Below are 19,158 nucleotides of genomic sequence, written 5' to 3' on the forward strand. Positions count from 1 at the left end.
TGACTTCAACCAGAAGCAGACGAGGACGTCCGATTTCACCGGTCATCGATAACCTTCCGAATATAAAGGCTGCTGGTTCTTTTACCTTTTAACAAAACGAGAGCTTCACGAGATACTTTAATACTGCTCGACTCGATGTTGATTTTGCATCCTTTCAAGTCTAAAATACTTAAGGAGATGAGATTCTTTCGTAAATCGTACATATCGACATCCGAGAGTGTCCTAATCGTCCCATCGTGCATCTTAATTTTAACAGTACCAATACCAATTACCTTACTAGATGAATCGTTTCCCATGCGCACAACTCCACCTTCAATTGAACTGTATGTGGAGAACCATTCTCTATTGGGACACATGTGGAAAGAACATCTTGAATCTAGGGTCCACTCGGACGTGAGCTTGGTGTTATCACTTGTTGACACTAACAAGAAATCATCCCCATTTTCATCGGCCAAATTAGCACCAGCTACATCTTCCTCGTTACTCTCAGCAGCTTTTTTATTTCGCAGTTTATAACAATCTGCTTTGACGTGACCTAACTTTTTACAATAGCGACACCTTTTATCTCGCTTTTTGATGCTACCAAAACGGAAGCTTGCCTATCTGTCTTGCTATCCAAATGAAGCTCATTGTCGAGTTTGTCTCTACTCGACAAATAACCCTTCACATCTTGAACGAGAGTTTGTCTACGCCATAAATCGTGGTCTCCCTGAAAGACTTGTATGAAGGGGTAAAGAGCACAATAATAGCATAGCCTCGATCTTCATCGTCAATATGAACCTCAACATTCTTTAAATCATTTAAAAGAGTAATGAATTGACTGATGTGATCTCTAAGAAGCTCACCTTCGTTCATGCGAAACGTAAATAGACGTTGTTTCAACACTAAACGGTTAGCCAGAGACTTAGTCGCATAAAGAGTTTCTAACCTTTTCCACAAGGCAGATGAGGTCTTCTCCATCAATACCTCCTGCAATACCGTATTTGTAAGGCACAACTGGATTGCAGATAAAGCCTTTTCATCAAGCTCTTGCCATTCTGTTTTATTTAGATTCTCAGGCTTTTTCCCGATAACAACCTTTTTCAAGCCTGATTGAACTAGAATTGCCATCATCCGAACTTGCCACAGATTGAAATTTGTCTCACCATCGAACTTCTCAATTTCAAACCTTGTTGTTGCCATCTCTGAACGGGCTGATCTATGAAAATTGAACTAGCTCTGATACCACTTGTTAAGATTTCGACCCAATTAAGCAACGAACAAGAAAATAGCAGAATAAATTGAGAAATTGAACACACAAATTTAACGTGGAAAAACCCCTCCAAAGAGGATAAAAAACTACGGGCAAAGATAATTTTATTATAATGGCAAAAGAACGAAGAGTACAAAAGATGGAGATAAAAATTAAACCCCGAAAACCCGAAAATAAAGAACCTACAAAACGTAAACACAAAATTCTCTAAATGTGTTATGAGTTCTAATATCTAATGGGTGTTTTCTAAGGTTGTAAAAGAGCCTATTTATAGGCTAAATTCATAAGTCAAATAATAGTAAAATAATCTAAATTAATTAATGTTTGATTGAAACAAGTAAACAGAGTTTAACTGAAAGACTAATTTTCAATTTTGACTGAAAATAGGAGTCATATTTAACAAATATGAATATTAAAAGAACAATTTTTTTTATCTAGATCAGTGATAGAACATCTCACGGTGATTTTGATTTTAACTATGATTTTTGTTCACATTATAGGTATCCAAATCTTCAAGGAGGAGTAGGTGAAACATCAGCAGCAACTAAAATGCACTCATTCCATATCCGTTCAGCCTCCGACAAGACTTCCGGTATAATGTTTGTATGGTAATTATAAAGGGGATCTTCAAGATGTCCGTTCATCATTGCTTCATGGCATGATGGACCAATATTCGTCTATTAATCTGCTCGTGAAAAGTTGGTCCATACAAGGCAACGACACGTGTCCGCGCAACTATTTGCCTTGAGTGAATCAATGATGAGCGCGCCACTCGCCGCAATCATTAGAATTGCGAGATGAGTGTGAACATTTAAACTTGCCATAGCAATGGATGATGATGGGGTTTTGTTTTTATTTATTTACTTGATTTAGTGGGCAGAAGACTTTTGGTGCTGCTGCAAGACTTGACTATAACGACGAAGAAAATAATTTACAGGTTATCCTGAATATTAGAAAACATGCAATTAAAAGAGATAGAATTTATGAAATAACAAAAAACGTTGTAGAAATTAAATTATATTTAAGCTTCATTAACTACACTTTATTCATAGGTATACATAAAATCTTAATTAAAAATAATAAAGGAAAATAACACAATTGGCTTATGAATTAGATTAAAATTTTAAATAAGATATTCTTTAGAGTTTATTGATTTTTTCTTGATAAATCAATTTACTTGACTGCTGAACTTGAAGTTACAAAATAAAATTTTAATTTATCACTTGCTTAAGATTTTCATTATAAGTAGGCTTGTTTGATAATTTATTAGAAAATTTAAATATTTTTATTGATTTAGTTGTTTAAACATGTTTAATAATTTATAATGATAAATAAATGATATAATCCACACGAAAAGTAAATAAAGAATCTTTTAGATCTGTTTAATTATATTCCTATTTAAATTCAATTTTTAATTTTAAATGCTTAAATACACTTATTGCAAAACATCCCATCATTCTATTTTATTAAAAATAATAGGTATTTTAAGTTTAAAAGGAAAAAAATTTGTGTGACAGTCGAGCCGACATGACATTGTTAATCCCTAAATGGCCGAGTGAAGTGAAAATAATTAATTACATGTTAGCAATCCATTAATGGAAAATTTGAACAATTATATTAATAGAAGTGATTAAATTAAGGAAAAATATTATAAATAATCAAAATAAAACAAACTCAACTCGAAGTAACTTTCAAAACAAGAAATGAAGATCATTTATGAGGTTAACAACTAAATGATCTTGATGGTACATTGCAAAAATATTCTAAGTAAACAACCATGTATTATTATAGACAACAAAACTTTCAAGTTGAAAGACTAGCAGGAGAAAGAAGCATAAATTGATGAAAAAAAAAAAAAAGAAGAGAAAGATAAGTAGCTCTTTTACTTCAATTATCATAATCTTGATGGGTACACTGCAAAAAATAAGAATAGAAGTGAATGGCTTGACATATATCCTTTAAGATTCGAACAAAACTGATTCAACTATTTATGGTTACATTTAATTGACCGTATAACGAATTGTTTTAAGATTCTTCCCCTAGTTTTGATCATTTTTGCAGACTATAAAGTGGCCTCACAAGCAAGCTAAAGAACAATGGGGCTGCTGTAATGAACTTAAACCCATCCATGTCCCCGTAAGAAGCTGGGTTCAATGGCGAAAATCCCAGACTCTTGTAGTGATAGAATTAAAATAGCTTACTGACATTGGCGCATATAGACCACGGTTTAGTGTTAAGGTTGATTGTTGAATGATTGAAGCAGATGACCAATAATGAAAAGGTTAAGAGTATGGTAGTTCTAGCGACTCCAGGACGCACCACCGTGATGATAACCGTAACCATTGGAATCTTTATGTTTATGGCTATGTCTAGAACTTTTCTTCCTTGAACTCTTTTCGTTCTTTGAGAATTTCTCTTCATCCCAGTCCTTTGTTACATCAATGTTTTCTATTATCTTCTTTTTGTGCCTTCCTTTGGAAGAAGATTTCCTCTTTCTTCCAGAGGATTGAGCACTAACATCTCCAGCATTTCTGTCCCCTCGAGGCAGCGGTTCTTCATCATCGAACTGCCAATTGCATAAGATGTCCTGCTTCTCTCCATTAAGTGTTTGTAAAGGCTCCCCGGCTCCAGGAAGCAAGTTACTAAAAGTGACATCCCCACTAGGTCCTCCTTTGCGCTCAAGCAAAATTGGATCCGGTCTAATTATGGTACCGAGAATGCTTCTATTGGGGCCCAGAGCCAAAATGTTCTTGGGATTACTCAGGGTCGAAAGAGCCATCCCGAAAGCTGACCTAATCTGCAAGACAATACATAACATTCTCACTACATGTATTCTGATGGTAGCTGAAAACCTTCCACACCTTCAATAGAAGGTTGGAATGAAGCCAACTTGATCCAACTTAACCTACCAGAGAGATACTAGGTTTATTGCATGAATAAGGGGGTAAGAGGGTGAAGGGTTTTCCCCCTCAACATACAGTGAACTAGAAAGGTAAAAACTATTAACCTGGATATAGTTAAATGAGTTCTTCCCAATGTCATTGTCTGGAGTCTGTTTCATCATAAGGAAGAGATTAATAAATTTAAAAAAAACAAAAAAAAAAAAGCATAACTCAGCAGCCAAAGCATGAATAAGAAGTAACAACATTCAGGGCAACCTGTGGGTCCTCGATGGAGATGAGAAATGGTCGTCCTTTGTTTGAAAACCTAAAGAAGAATCAAACCAAAAAAAGAATATACAATTCTAGTCACCAGTAATTGAGGAAGAAAAATGATCAACTCAGCATGACGGAAATTTTTTCCTTTTACCCTTTGCTACTCTTCAAAAAGAAAGTGCCTCTCTCTTTGCAAGATACACCAACATCCACAGTGTTCAATTTTCGTCCATAAAAATCAAAGAAATGCACCTAATTTCAAAATGAAGTACATTTATAACATTGCATGTCAGCTTTTCTTTTCAGTTCTCTTATTTTATTACAAAATGTTCAGATTAAGAGGGAAGCAAAAGAAAAAATGGTTTCTGTGCACACGTACCAAGAGCATCCCCAAGTTATGTTCCGGATAAGCTCTGGATTCACTCAGATTCTGAAGTACGGAAAGCCACAAGATAGGTTAGGCAACACCAATAAATCAGGGGTAAAAGCGAAAGGTGCTAGAGTCCAATGCCTTATCGAAAATCCGAAAATGCATACCTGCAACATGGCTATGATCATTGAAAGGAGAGCATATGAACCTATTCCACCTGAATATACCTGCATAGTTTCAAAAACATTGCAAATCAAGAACAGAGGAACACTACTTTTTGAACAAATCGAACAGATCATCAATATAGATAAACTCAAACCTCATTCAGGTCTCTCTGTTGTAAAAATACTTTCAAGATCAAACACAATGGTCGTAATTGAGGCCATTTTAGTAGTGCTTCCTAGAGAAAACACATAAGCAAAGTTTAAATTTAGAGAAAACAAAGAAAATATCTAGAAAAAGTCCAAAGTTTATGGAACATACAAAGAAATAAACTAAAGAAGCAGAGCTTTAATTAACCACAGGAAAACCACAGAAGTCCTAACATGAGTTAATCGAACCAAAATGACTTACATAAATTTTAATCAACAAATCCAGAAGTAGACATCGGAAATTAATGAAAATTAAGCAGTGATTCCCATTGGAGAAGATAAATCTAGCAAACAATCAAACTCAACACAAGAGCACAATCCTCAAGAATAATTGCAGCTAAAAATGAAACTTGACTCAGAAGAAATCCTAATAAGAAAGAGTCTATGGTCCAACTTAATTGACCTCATCTGACAAAAAAGGGGATTAAAATAACTATATCTTAAGCACCACTAACAAATGAAACATCTGAGCACTGGAAAGTCATTAATTGCAACAAACCTTGATAAACTCAGCAGCTTTTGGTCCATTATCCACATCAAAGCTGCAATATTGAACACCCAATTAAATATTAAATTGTGAGACAGAAGTGCTAAAGAAAATATGAAACATGGCTTTTAAATTGCCACATCAAACCAAGATGGAGATAAACAACTTTCTTTGGTGCACTTATCACATCTGCTATAAGTCAGTCTAGGAACCTAAACATGCCTCCACCCTCATCAAATTCCAAGCATCCCATCAGATCTTGTCAATCAAGAAAATTCAAGAAAATAGGAATCTCAATCAAGTGAACTGTTTATGTGATTAGAGAAAAAATGACCAAGATTTCTTGTTCATGAATTCTCGACAATCTCATCTTCCTGAAATAAAAAATAAAGAAAATTTCTATGTTTGGTAAACTATTTAGCCTGATTCGCTACTAATATCCAAATACTAAGTTTTTTTATGGAATTTCCAAATACTTGGACCTCCCAATTATCATGGACCTCAAAGAAAACAATGAAGACAATTCAAAAGTCCTAACATAATATCTTCCAAAAAACCTCACTGCTAAAATTTCATATTAACCCAGTGTCTTTTATGATGATATTCATACCTGAACTAAAACAAATTCAGAAATATTCGGAGGTGAAGAGAATTTTAGATGAGATGTTGGATTAAAACATACTAGGACAAGAGGGCAAGAGGAACATAGAACTACCTTATATCAAATGCGACACAGCTTTTCTTTTCTACAAACTTAATTATTGGCACGCGAGCTTTTGCAATCACCTGATAGGAATTGAATTGTTAGCTAAATATACTCTATTGTATCAGTAAACTTTCCAAAAAAATAAAATACCTGCATCTTTTTTGCAATTCCCCTTTGAGATAATGCCCTGGAAAGAGCATACAAACCAGTCTGTGGATTTTTTATACCTGACTCTAGAATCACTACCTACATAAAATGGAAACAAATGGCTTAAGAAAGTCAGTCATACAGAATAGGGGAGAAATACAAAAATTTGGGTCAGCTTTCCTCTGGCTGTTGTTTTTCTTTCCTTTCAATAGTAGAAAATCTATATACTAAATTTCATAATCCTAATGAAAAACCCATCAACCATGTTACGCAAGCTACAATATAACAAGATTAAACATTAATATAGTTTGAGTTGCGAGACATAAACTTATGGGATAAAAGGAAGCAAACTACTCACATCAATATCACTTGTTGGTAAATAAAGCCCTGTCCTGAACGACCCAAAAACTTCTGGCTGCAAAGCAACAAATCATTAACATTTGGCATTGTACACTATGTATCCATCTTTATATGTGTGTGCTTTTGTGCATGAGAGAAAGAGAGGCTGCCAATCATACCCCGCAGGCAGGCCATATGTACTTGATAACATCAAAAACACAATGCACAGCTGCATCACGTGCTGCTTGCTCTTCGGGAGTAGGGGATAGAAAATCACAGAAGTCCACTATTTCTGCAACGCCCACCATGGTGGGAAGTATTAAAATATGCTTATGATGTACACACCATAAAAGTTCCATTCAAGAATCTTTATTACCAGCTACCAATTACAGGAACCCAATGTGCTACAAACACACATACTTTTAATAAAATCGAGCTAAATTATACATTTAGCCCTTCTTCAATAATTACAAGATCATATTAACAGAACTCTAAAATCTGAAGTACTTGATTCAAATGCCCACCTATAGACTCCATGTATCATCCCCACCACACATACTGGCCAAAAATGTATGACTCTTCAATCATAAAATCAAGGACCATAATGATCATGGACGTGCAACCCTCCATTTCTTTTCTAGACAACCATATCCACCAAATTAATGTGGTTTCCCCTAAAACTACAAAAATCAGAGTAACAAGCAGATGACAGAATTCCAAATGAATTATCCAGAACTAGCACACAAACCAAGGTAAAGATACAAAATGCCAAAACTTATTAATGGAAATCTCAATTTTAAAACTTAAAACTTCATTTCCAGCTATATTCATCACTTAAATAACTAAAAGCATTGAATTTAAAGGCAATTGAAAAATATGATAGCAATAAAGCTGGCCCGATATTTTGTACGGGTTCAAAAACTGAACTTCAAATCAGCTGAAGCACTATAAACTATAATTAATCATCACAAACTTCAATTTTACATAGAATAACCAAACAGTTCGATAAAAAAACAGAAAAAAAAAGTCAAAATTTCCATTACAAAAAGCTCAAATCATTAGCGAACCTTTATGCAACTGAAGCATTGGACTTTGGAACCTACTATTCCCACGAAACCACCATTTGTTCTCAAGCCTTGGCTCATCCGCAGGACCCGGTGTCTTCGGCTCTGGTTCATCCCAGGCCGAGACTGGAGCCCGAATTACTACTGGTTCATCCGGCTCATTAACATCAAGCGAGAAATAGTCCGGCGCAGCTGAGTCCACGGAGATGGTATTTTCTGCCGATAGAGAGATTTCGTTGCGGAAGACAGTGTACGGCTCAACAGGAGATTGATTGGACGGCGGAGATTCGGCGGTAGGGGAAGAAGGAAGAGAAATTGGGTTTAAGGTTAGGGTTTCGTAGAGGACGGGTTGCGAATTTGTGGGAGTTTGAGGTTCCATTGAAGGGAATTTTGAAGGAACTGAATAGATTATGGTATTGGGGAATTGAGGAAGTTAGGGCTTACAGGTCTGGGTTGACAGGTCGCTAATTGCTGGGTTCGGGGTTCCAGCGCGACTGAAATGCAGTTTCATGGAGGTTAAACGTTAGGGCTTTGGGGATTAGGGAAATTAGGGTTTTTGGGTCTAGGCGGTATGTTTTAATCTTGAAACGACGTAGGATTTATACATCTCCTTTTTGTTTTCAAATTTGTTGTTAAGGTTTAATTCTGGTTTTAGTCCTTCCACAATACTGCAAATTAGAATTTAATTCTTCTACTTTAATTTCTCATTATTTAATTCTCTAATTTTATGTTATTAATAAGTTTAAATCAACTAAATATAATTTATTATTAATTAAATATAACCTATAACCATCGAAATCTCAGCTAATCACTCATCTCACATCCACTTTCTCTTAAGTCTCGTCCATGAAAACTTCAAGCAACTACGTATAAAAAATCAACCAATAACTCTTTTTTTCTGAACTCTCAATTTCTTGCAAAAGTGAAGGAAAAAAAAGTGAGACACCATGATTTGAACTAGAAAACTCTAAGAATCTGGTTGGAAAATCAATTTACCTCTCAAGAATTTAAAAAATATGTAGAAAATAATTTTATATTAATATGTAATATATATATTTTATAATTAAATTTAAATATTTTTTTTATTTTTAATGTAGTGAAACGAAATCATTTCGACTAATTAAGTCTAGTTGAGTTCGAGCCTACAATTTTTTTTTTGAATCGGGCTTAAACTTGGCACAAGCTATAAACACATTTAGTGATAAGTAATATTTTAGTTGAGAAAGGATTACGAGAGGGAAGCTTATAAGAATGGATTGATATATGATGTAGGACTCTGTAGGATAGAAAACAAAAAAAATGTTCTAGTAATTTTTAATTTTATAGCTTTACTTTTATATTTTTATAGTATTTGAATAATTTAAATATATTTTATATATTATTCTATTTTTATACATTTAACATTTTCTATGCTTTTTAAAAATTTTATATTTTTCTAAAAATTGTATAATATTTTTCTATATTTTTCTAAAATTTTTATAACATTTAAAAATTTTCTATATTTTTATATTTTAAATAACTATTTATAAATTTCTAATAATTTTATGAATTTTTAATTTATAGAAAATAGATTTTTAATAATTTTTACTTAAATAAGCCTTCATAAAATAATAAGAAAATCAATTAAGCATCCATGTCATCTTTTTTCCATGTTAGCTTAGCACATCACCCACCACGTCAGTGGTTAATGGCAGTAAAGGGCTTCAATGGAAAAAATAAATTTAATGAGCTTAATTGGGTACCAATCATGATTCAAATGACTCAATTGAGTGCACTTTTCAACAAGGGATTAATTTTTTTAATTATTTTTAGAGGACTTATTTGGCATTCTAGCCGATATTAGATTAAGATAAAACTTTGGTTTAGTAGCAAAATTAATGTTTTATTTATGTAAATAGCATGGGTTCAAATCTAATCACATGCAATTTTTAGTTTTTTAACCAAAAGATTTTAATACTTTTTATTAATATAACTTATTTTAATTACAAAAAATATATTCATAATTTATCTAATTGAATTGGCATTCAGTTAATTCATAATACCAACTTAATAAGAAAATTAAATAATAATATACATGAGAAAGATTAAATTAATTTTTGTACAACTCATACACCCTTAACATAAACAAATCATTATCATGCACATAATACGATTTAAACTCACAACATGAGCTGTCGAATGAAGCCTATAGCTAATAGGCAAAATCCTTAAAAATATATATTTGTTGTAAGAACTATAATTCTATATTTTTTTTGAATTATAAAAGAAGATAAATCTTTAACAACAATTCAAACTCAACACCACATTTAAGAAGGCAAACATTTTGACCATTAAATCAACACAGGACTTGATAAGTTATTAATATTTGATATATCTTTTTAAAAAAAGCCTCAAAATTTGTTATAAGAAAATTGTTGTCGAATGTTATATAATTTGATAAACCGAAACAGCATAATCATTCTGGAATCCCATGAAATCAATTAGTTCACTTTTCCTTTATGCTCAAACAAAAACCAACTCAATCCCAAAATAACTATAAAAAAGAAACCAACTATTCATATATATCAAAATAAAAAATAAGTAAATGAGATTTTGTTGATAATAATTACCTTAACTTAATAACAATAAAAGAAAAAAATCAAAGTTTTTTCCATCTTCACCTGAAATTTTTTGTTAATTTTTCAGGTATCAAGGTTGGTTTCATCAATGGTGGAAACTTAGAAATTTTGGCTACCTGGCCCTTTATTAAATTCGTTTCAGAAAAAAACAAAACTAGAGCCTGAAAAGTATGACAGTTTTGGAAATTAAGAATAAATATGTTTGAAAATCAAAAAGAAAAAAACAACAACTTTAATTATCCCACAAAATTGAAAACTATAATCTTTATAATATCAGGATCAAATCACTGCTTTTCTTCAACTTTCAAGTGCCTTTGCCTTTTACAATTTGCTTTCTTAAAAAAAAAAAAAAGACTCTTCAATAAATCATCAATGGAGGCTTCACCACCATCACCGGACAATAACGAACACATTAACGTCACTTACGATCTTCAAGATTTCCAAACATCGATCTTCGTTTGCCTCGTGGGAATATTGCTCATCGTCCTCTTCATTCAAATCTCCAAGCGAGTCGTCACCTGGCTACGGCACGAAGTCGCCGTCGATCATCTTGACCTCGAATTGGTCCAAATCGCCAATTATCAACTCGAAAATTCTGATTGGCCCGATGAAGCTATGGTTCTGAACAATGTGTGGGTGATGGAGATCTTCAACGGGTTCATGGTGTATTTGGCCGAAAGGCAAGTCTCGGGTCTAACCCCAGAGTTCTTGGAGCAAGCTTTGCCTTGCGTGAGCTACAAAAGCTTGGGACAAACAACGTTAGATGAATGTGTGATTTGTTTGGATGGTTTTGAAGATGATGAAATGTGTCGGGTTTTCCCAGTCTGCGAACATGTTTTTCATTTCAGTTGCATAGATAACTGGTTCAGAAACCATTTAACTTGTCCGATTTGTCGGAATTGTATAGTGTTGAAAAGTCAAATTAAAAGGGGTGTTGAAAAGTCAAAAATGGGAGGTGCAAGTGGCACCGAAAGAAAAAAAGTGGTAGGCAAGTTGTTTAAAGTTGAATGGGATAATTGCAATTTTGGTCCCTAATTTTTTAGGCCATTTGCAAGTTAGTCCCTGAACCTCAACTATAAATAGGCCTAACCATTTCTCATTTCAACCATCCCAACCAATCTTTCTCTCTTAGTTTTCTCTCTTCTCCCATTTGAGAATTCTTAATGAATTCTATTTGTTTGTAATATTTTGGAGATAGTAAAGTTATCATCTTGTGTTAGTGCCCGAGGACGTAGGTATAATTTACCGAACCTCGTTAAAATTCTTGTATTCTTTCTTGTCCTATTTTTCTTTCAATATTTGAGGGTATAATAGTAGTATTTAATTGTCCTATTAAATTACGATAGAAGGAATATTCTGACTAAGGAAAGACTTGGTATTTAAGAGATCCTTGTGATCCACCTCTCTTCCCTGGGAATTGAACTTTGTGTAATTTTTAGTACAATAATTTACACGCTTCCAATTCTATTGAAACAACAAGTGGTATCAAGAGTCAAGGTTAATCGTAGTATGCTCTGTGGTTGCGCTTAAACTGATCTTCCATATCAGAAAGATTTCCTTAGGTATATTGAAAGATTATGGAGAAAACGGTTGGTGTAGGAGCTTCAACATCTTCCATGTGGACAAGACCGACAATTGCAAATGCAAGATTGGCCGTGGAGATCTTTGATGGCACGGGCCATTTTGGTATGTGGCAAAGTGAGGTTCTAGATGCCCTTTTTCAGCAGGGTCTAGACATTGCCATTGATGAAGAGAAACCAGATGATGTACAGGAGAAAGATTGGAAGGCGATCAATCGGTTGGCATGTGGCACAATTCGATCATGCCTTTCTCGAGAGCAAAGGTATGCTTTTTCAAAGGAGACTTCTGCAAATAAGTTGTGGGTGGCACTTGAAGAAAAATTTTTGAAGAAAAACAGTCAAAATAAGCTCCACTTGAAGAAAAGACTGTTTCGCTTCACTTACGTCCCAAGTACCACAATGAATGATCACATCACCAAATTTAATCAGTTAGCCACTGATTTGCTAAATATAGATGAGACATTCAAATATGAAGATTTGGCTTTGATGCTGTTGGGGTCACTTCCTGAGGAGTTTGAGTTCCTAGAAACTACTCTACTTCATGGCATGAGTGATATATCTCTGAGCGAAGTCTGTGCAGCCTTATACAGTTATGAACAGAGAAAGAAGGACAAACAGAAAAACTCAATCGAGATACTGAAGCTTTAGTAGTCCGAGGTCGTTCATACACTCGAAAGAAAACTCGAAGGGAGATCAAAGTCAAAGTCCGACTCGGAAAGATAAATGTGCCTTTGTCATGAGAAAGGCCACTGGAAGAAAAATTGTCCAAAGTCAAGAATAAGGGAAAAGTCATGTAGATGCTTGTGTTGTAAAGCATGATACCAAGACTCGAACTATCATGGTTGCATCATCATCATCGCTCCATTCAGATGAGTGGATATTGGATTCGGGTTGTACCTATCATATGTCCCCTAACCGGGAGTGGTTCTCTGATTTAGTTGAGCTAAATGGAGGAGTTGTTTATATGGGCAATGACAATGCCTGTAAAACTGTTGGGATAGGTTCAATCCAATTAAAGAATCAAGATGGATCAACCAGAGTTCTAACTGATGTTCGGTACGTGCCCAGTTTGAAGAAAAATCTCATCTCATTGGGAGCCTTGGAATCCAATGGTTCAGTTGTTACTATGAGAGATGGGGTTTTGAAAGTGACATCTGGCGCACTTGTGATATTGAAGGGCATTAGGAAAAATAACTTGTATTACTACCAAGGTAGTACAGTTATTGGAGCAGTCGCTGCAGCTTCTGGCAATAAAGAATTGAACTCAATGCAGTTGTGGCATATGAAGTTGGGACATGCCAGCGAAAAATCCTTGCAAATTCTGGCAAAGCAAGGATTGTTGAAAGGTGCAAAGGCTTGCAAATTAAAATTTTACGAGCATTGTGTTCTGGGAAAGCAAAAGAGAGTGAAATTGAGACTGCTATCCATAATACAAAAGGTATTTTGGAATATGTTCACTCAGATGTGTGGGGGCCTTCCAAAACACTTTCGTTGGGAGGAAAACACTACTTTGTTACTTTTGTTGATGACTTTTCTAGAAGAGTTTGGGTGTATACTATGAAAACTAAGGATGAAGTGCTTGGAGTTTTTCTTAAATGGAAAACTATGATCGAAAACCAGACTGGCAAGAAAATCAAGCGGCTTAGGACAGACAATGGAGGGGAATATAGAAGTGATCCGTTCTTCGATGTGTGCCAAGAGTATGGTATTGTTCGACACTTCACGCTTAGGGATACACCACAATGAATGGAGTGGCAGAGCGTATGAATCGAACATTCTTGGAGAAAGTTCGATGTATGTTGTCCAATCTTTGGGTTAGGCAAGCAATTTTGGTGAGGTGTGACATCGCGCCATCTTGTTAATCGTTTGCCATCATCTGCGTTAGAAAGAAAAACTCCTATGGAGGTATGGTCTGGAAAATTGGCTACAGATTATGATTCCTTACATGTGTTTGGATCCACTGCATATTACCATGTGAATGAGTCAAAGTTAGATCCGAGGGCAAAGAAAGCTCTCTTTATGGGAATCACTTCTGGAGTGAAGGGATTTCGTCTTTGGTACTTAGACACAAAGAAAATGATCTGTAGCAGAGATGTTACCTTTGATGAATCTGCCACATTGAAAAAGGTAGCAGATAAAGATATTCAGACGAGCGATACTCCACAAGCAGTGGAGTGTACTCCAAAACAGTGGAGTTTGAGCGGATGGGGATTTGCCCAGTTAATAAGTCTAATTCTCCACCATAATGGAGGAATTAGAGGTTGAAGAGGTTCGACCTAAGAACCGTTAAATACACTGAACCGATTGCGCTTGCAAGGCCACGGAGAGAAATTCGTAAACCGCTCGATTCTCGATATGGTGGCCTACGCCTTCCGTTGTTGATGATGATATTCCTGTCACTTATCAAGAAGCAATGCAAAGCTTAGAAAGTGACAAATGGAAATGCGCCATGGATGAAGAAATGCAATCTCTCCTGAAGAACAATACTTGAGAGTTGGCGCAATTACCGAAAGGTAAAAGGGCAATCGGATGCAAGTGGGTATTCGCAAAGAAAGATGGATCTCCTAGCAAGAAAGATGTTCACTACAAGGCAAGATTGGTAGCTAAAGGCTACGCTCAGAAGGAGGGAATTGACTACAATAATGTATTTTCCCCTGTTGTGAAGCATTCCTCCATTAGAATTTTGTTGGCCTTGGTAGCACAGTTGAATTTGGTGCTAGCTCAACTTGATGTTAAGACGGCTTTCTTGCATGGTGAGTTAGAAGAGGAAATCTATATGACTCAGCCCGAAGGATACAAAGATACTGGTGGTAGAAATTGGGTTTGTAAGCTGAACAAATCGCTATATGGATTGAAGCAATCCCCGAGGCAGTGGTACAAGCGATTTGATAGCTTTATGAGAAGGCGTATACACAAGAAGCAAATATGACAATTGTGTGTATTTGCGAAGTCGCATGACGGATCTTTCATTTATCTACTCTTGTATGTTGATGATATGTTAATCGCTTGAAGAGCCAAAAGAGATAGATAAGTGAAGGCTCGGTTGAATCAAGAGTTCAAATGAAAGATCTAGGTGAGGCCAAGAAGATTCTCGGCATGGAGATAAGTAGAGATAGACAGAGAGGCAAGCTTTGTTTGAATCGAAGCAATATCTGAAAAGGTATTACAATGTTTTGGTGTAAATGAAAACACAAAACATGTAAGTACCCCACTTGCTTCTCATTTGAAACTTAGTGCTCAATTATCTCCGAAACTCAAGAAGAAAGAGAATATATGGCAATAGTCCCATATGCTAATGCAGTTGGGAGTTTGATGTATGCGATGGTGTGTACGCTACCGACATTTCACAAGTCGTTGGAGTTGTGAGCGGTATATGCATGATCCTCGAAAAGGACATTGGCAAGTCAGTGAAATGGATTCTACGGTATCTTCGAAAAACCGTAGATGTTGGTTTAATTTTGAACAGGATGAAGCACTTGGTCAGTTTGTAGTTGGATATGTTGATTCCGACTTTGCTGGTGATTTAGATAAATGTCGTTCAACTACGGGTATCTGCTTACTCTTGCGAAAGCTCCAGTGAGTTGGAAGTCTACCTTACGATCTCTGATGGCTGTGTCTACTACTGAGGCGAATATATGGCGATTCTGAAAGTCATTAAGGAGGCTATTTGGCTTAATGGATTGTTGAAAGACTTGAGAGTTGTTCAAAGTCACATAAGTTTATATTGTGACAGTCAGAGCGCTATTCATTTAGCGAAAAATCAAGTCTATCATTCAAGAACCAAGCATATCGACGTAAGATATCACTTTGTGCGGGAAGTCTTTGAAAAAGGAAAAATTCTACTTCAGAAGATTCCGACAGCAGATAATCCCGCAGATATGATGACCAAGGTGGTAAAAACAATCAAGTTTAATCATTGTTTGAACTTGATTAACATCCTGAGAATTTGAGCACCTTCAGGTGTATGGCGCTTGAGAGCGCATTTGAAGGCACTACAAAAGATAGCTTTATCGAATTTGAGGAGTTGAAGAAAGTGTGTGAAGATGTGATTATCCTAATCAAATCTTCAAGGTGGAGATTGTTGAAAAGTCAAATTAAAAGGGGTGTTGAAAAGTCAAAAATGGGAGGTGCAAGTGGCACCGAAAGAAAAAAAAGTGGTAGGCAAGTTGTTTAAAGTTGAATGGGATAATTGTAATTTTGGTCCCTAATTTTTTAGGCCATTTGCAAGTTAGTCCCTAAACCTCAACTATAAATAAGCCTAACCATTTCTCATTTCAACCATCCCAACCAATCTTTCTCTCTTAGTTTTCTCTCTTCTCCCATTTGAGAATTCTTAATGAATTCTATTTGTTTGTAATATTTTGGAGATAGTAAAGTTATCATCTGGTGTTAGTGCCCGAGGACGTAGGTATAATTTACCGAACCTCGTTAAAATTCTTGTGTTCTTTCTTGTCCTATTTTTCTTTCAATATTTGAGGGTATAATAGTAGTATTTAATTGTCCTATTAAATTACGATAGAAGGAATATTCTGACTAAGGAAAGACTTGGTATTTAAGAGATCCTTGTGATCCACCTCTCTTCCCTGGGAATTGAACTTTGTGTGATTTTTTAGTACAATAATTTACACGCTTCCGACCCTATTGAAACAACATATAGTAGATGGTGTGAGCATGGCATTGACAATGTAAATAACGTATTACAAGATGACCATCTTCTAAGGTAAGGGCAATGTCGAGATCCTCTCCCACTATCTCAGTAAGGCACAGAAGGACCACCTGCACTAGTACAAACTGTTGGCCCCATGGAAACTAGAGCATGAGATCTATCAATAAAGCCTATGTTCTTTGGAAGCACAGAATAAATGAAAAAAAACCCTACAAACAAAAAACGAAGTATCATGAGCCTGCATCAACCACATCAGCCACAAGACCTTCAACCGGACCATCGACAGTGCCTTCCACGACGAGATTCTTGGACAAGGGAGCTTTCACGTGTAAGTGTTCATATACATAACGAAATACAAAATCAGCAGCTCCTTTCTCTTCGCTTAATATCAGCTGCACCAAGTAATGCTCACCGCATGAGGCCACATCGAACGAAGACATCCAACATTTCATTTAGCATGTGCAGAAATTTCAAGTTTTTTGGCAAAAGAGTTATTAGTTTCATACAAAGCAAGTGACGAATTTTCATTAGGGGATTATTTTTACATTAGCCCTACATAGCCTTACATGGTGAGTGTAAAAAATATTTTTTTTATGAAAGATTATTATATTCAAAATAAAAAAAAATGAAAATGTAATAAATTACTTAAGCTAGGAGAGTGGATAATTGACACACCCTCTTCAATAGTAAATCACTGTCACCTATATACCAAAAACGTGAACTGTGGAGTAAATATTCGTGGCGAATAAGCTAAATACTGAGTTAATTATATATTTTATTTTGTAGTTTGATTTTTATGCATTTTCTACTCAATTAAATGTATATGTATATATATATTATAATAAGAACCATAATCTTTGATAAATCCTTTGTCATAAGTAAATTCGTCTTGAATATTGTATCATATAAACAGAAATAACATAATTATTTTTTAATCAGGTAAATTATAAAAATAGTGACTTATACATTTTAGTCATTTATGTTTGAAATATTACGTTTTAGTCACTTACGTGTTCATTTTGTTACAAAATGGTCACTCACCGTTAAACTCCATTATCTCCCTAACGACAGTCCTACGTGGCAGTCCAAATGAGTTTTAAATGCCACTTAGATGTCCAGTTGTTGGGATGAAAATAGGTTTTTAATTAAATAAATTTAATTTGAACTACTACGTAAGGCATTCAAGTTGACATTTAAAACTCATTTGAATTGCCACGTTGGATCGCTTAGGGAAGTAATAGGAGCTTAATGGTAAAATGGTCACTTTATAACAAAATGATAACGTAACATTTTAAAAATGTAATCTAAAGCAGACAAAAGTGATTATTTTTGTAATTTACCCTTTTTTTAATCCGATAAAATCAATTAATTTACGTTTCCTCGTGGTTAAAAAAATCAAACTCAATACCTACTGTAACTATGAAAATCCAACTATTTTTATATATAAAAATAAAAAACTGAAAATTTGTTGATGTTTGTTACCTTACCTTAATAACCAAATTAAAAAAATAACCCAAAGTTTTCTCCATTATCACCTGATTTTTTTTGTTAATTTATTTAGTTATCTACTTACATCAATGGTGGAAACATAAAGCTTTCGGTTAACTAGCCAATTACAAAATTCGTTTAAAAAATAACTAGAGCTTTAAGAGTAAATTTGTTCAGAAATTTATATATAAGAAAAACCCAACTCTGTTAACCCCAAAGCTGAGAACTATAATCTTTATAATATTAGAATCAAATCAACGGTTTTCTTCGGCTTTCGATTGATTTTGCCTCGCTTTCTAAAAAAAAAAAAGAAAATCATCAATGGAGGCTTCACCACCTTCACCAAACGATAATGAACTCCCTAGCGTCACCTACAATCTTCAAGATTTCCAAATGCCGATCGTCATTTGTCTCTTGGGAGTAATGTTCATCATCCTTTTCATTCAAATCTTTGACCGATTTCACAACTGGCTCCGGTACGGAGCCAGCATCGATCAACTTGACATCGAATGGGGCCAAGTTGCCGATTATCAACTCGAAAATTCCGATTGGTCACATGAAGCTACGGCACAGAATAATTTCTGGATGGTGGAGATTTTCAACGGGTTCATGGAGTATTTGGCCGAAAGGCAAGGCACGGGGCTGACCCCGGAGTTCTTGGAGCATGCTTCGCCATGCGTGAGCTACAAAAGTTTGAGAGAAACAACGTTGGATGAATGTGTAATTTGCTTGGAAGACTTCGAAGATGATGAATTGTGTCGGGTTTTCCCTGTTTGCGAACATGTTTTTCATTGTAGTTGCATAGATAACTGGTTGAGAAACCATTTAACTTGTCCGATTTGTCGGAATTGTATAATAGATAGTATTAACATGACATTGAGAATGTAAGTATATATATACTTTTTGAATGTTTTT

General features: G+C 35.0%; 2 protein-coding genes across 2 annotated transcripts; one reads left to right on the forward strand and one right to left on the reverse strand.

Moving 5' to 3' along the window:
• Nucleotides 1-3,013: 3,013 nt before the first annotated feature.
• LOC108480128 (uncharacterized) lies at nt 3,014-8,494 on the reverse strand. Its single transcript, XM_053030672.1, has 14 exons — nt 7,895-8,494; nt 7,007-7,119; nt 6,847-6,903; nt 6,492-6,587; nt 6,351-6,421; nt 5,648-5,690; nt 5,097-5,177; nt 4,945-5,004; nt 4,787-4,837; nt 4,562-4,659; nt 4,411-4,459; nt 4,260-4,304; nt 3,572-4,049; nt 3,014-3,166 (listed from the first exon to the last, which is right to left on the reverse strand). Exons 1-14 carry the CDS (start codon nt 8,268-8,270, stop codon nt 3,147-3,149), a joined length of 1,638 nt encoding a protein of 545 aa, XP_052886632.1. The 5' UTR covers nt 8,271-8,494; the 3' UTR covers nt 3,014-3,146.
• A 10,070-nt stretch (nt 8,495-18,564) lies between these two features.
• LOC108481638 (RING-H2 finger protein ATL28-like) lies at nt 18,565-19,131 on the forward strand. The gene has a single exon (XM_017784747.1). The coding sequence runs from the start codon at nt 18,565-18,567 to the stop codon at nt 19,129-19,131; it is 567 nt and encodes a 188-aa protein (XP_017640236.1).
• Nucleotides 19,132-19,158: the final 27 nt, after the last annotated feature.

The sequence above is a fragment of the Gossypium arboreum genome, chromosome 1, assembly GCF_025698485.1.
Source record: "Gossypium arboreum isolate Shixiya-1 chromosome 1, ASM2569848v2, whole genome shotgun sequence".
In the NCBI taxonomy this organism is placed as follows: domain Eukaryota; kingdom Viridiplantae; phylum Streptophyta; class Magnoliopsida; order Malvales; family Malvaceae; genus Gossypium; species Gossypium arboreum.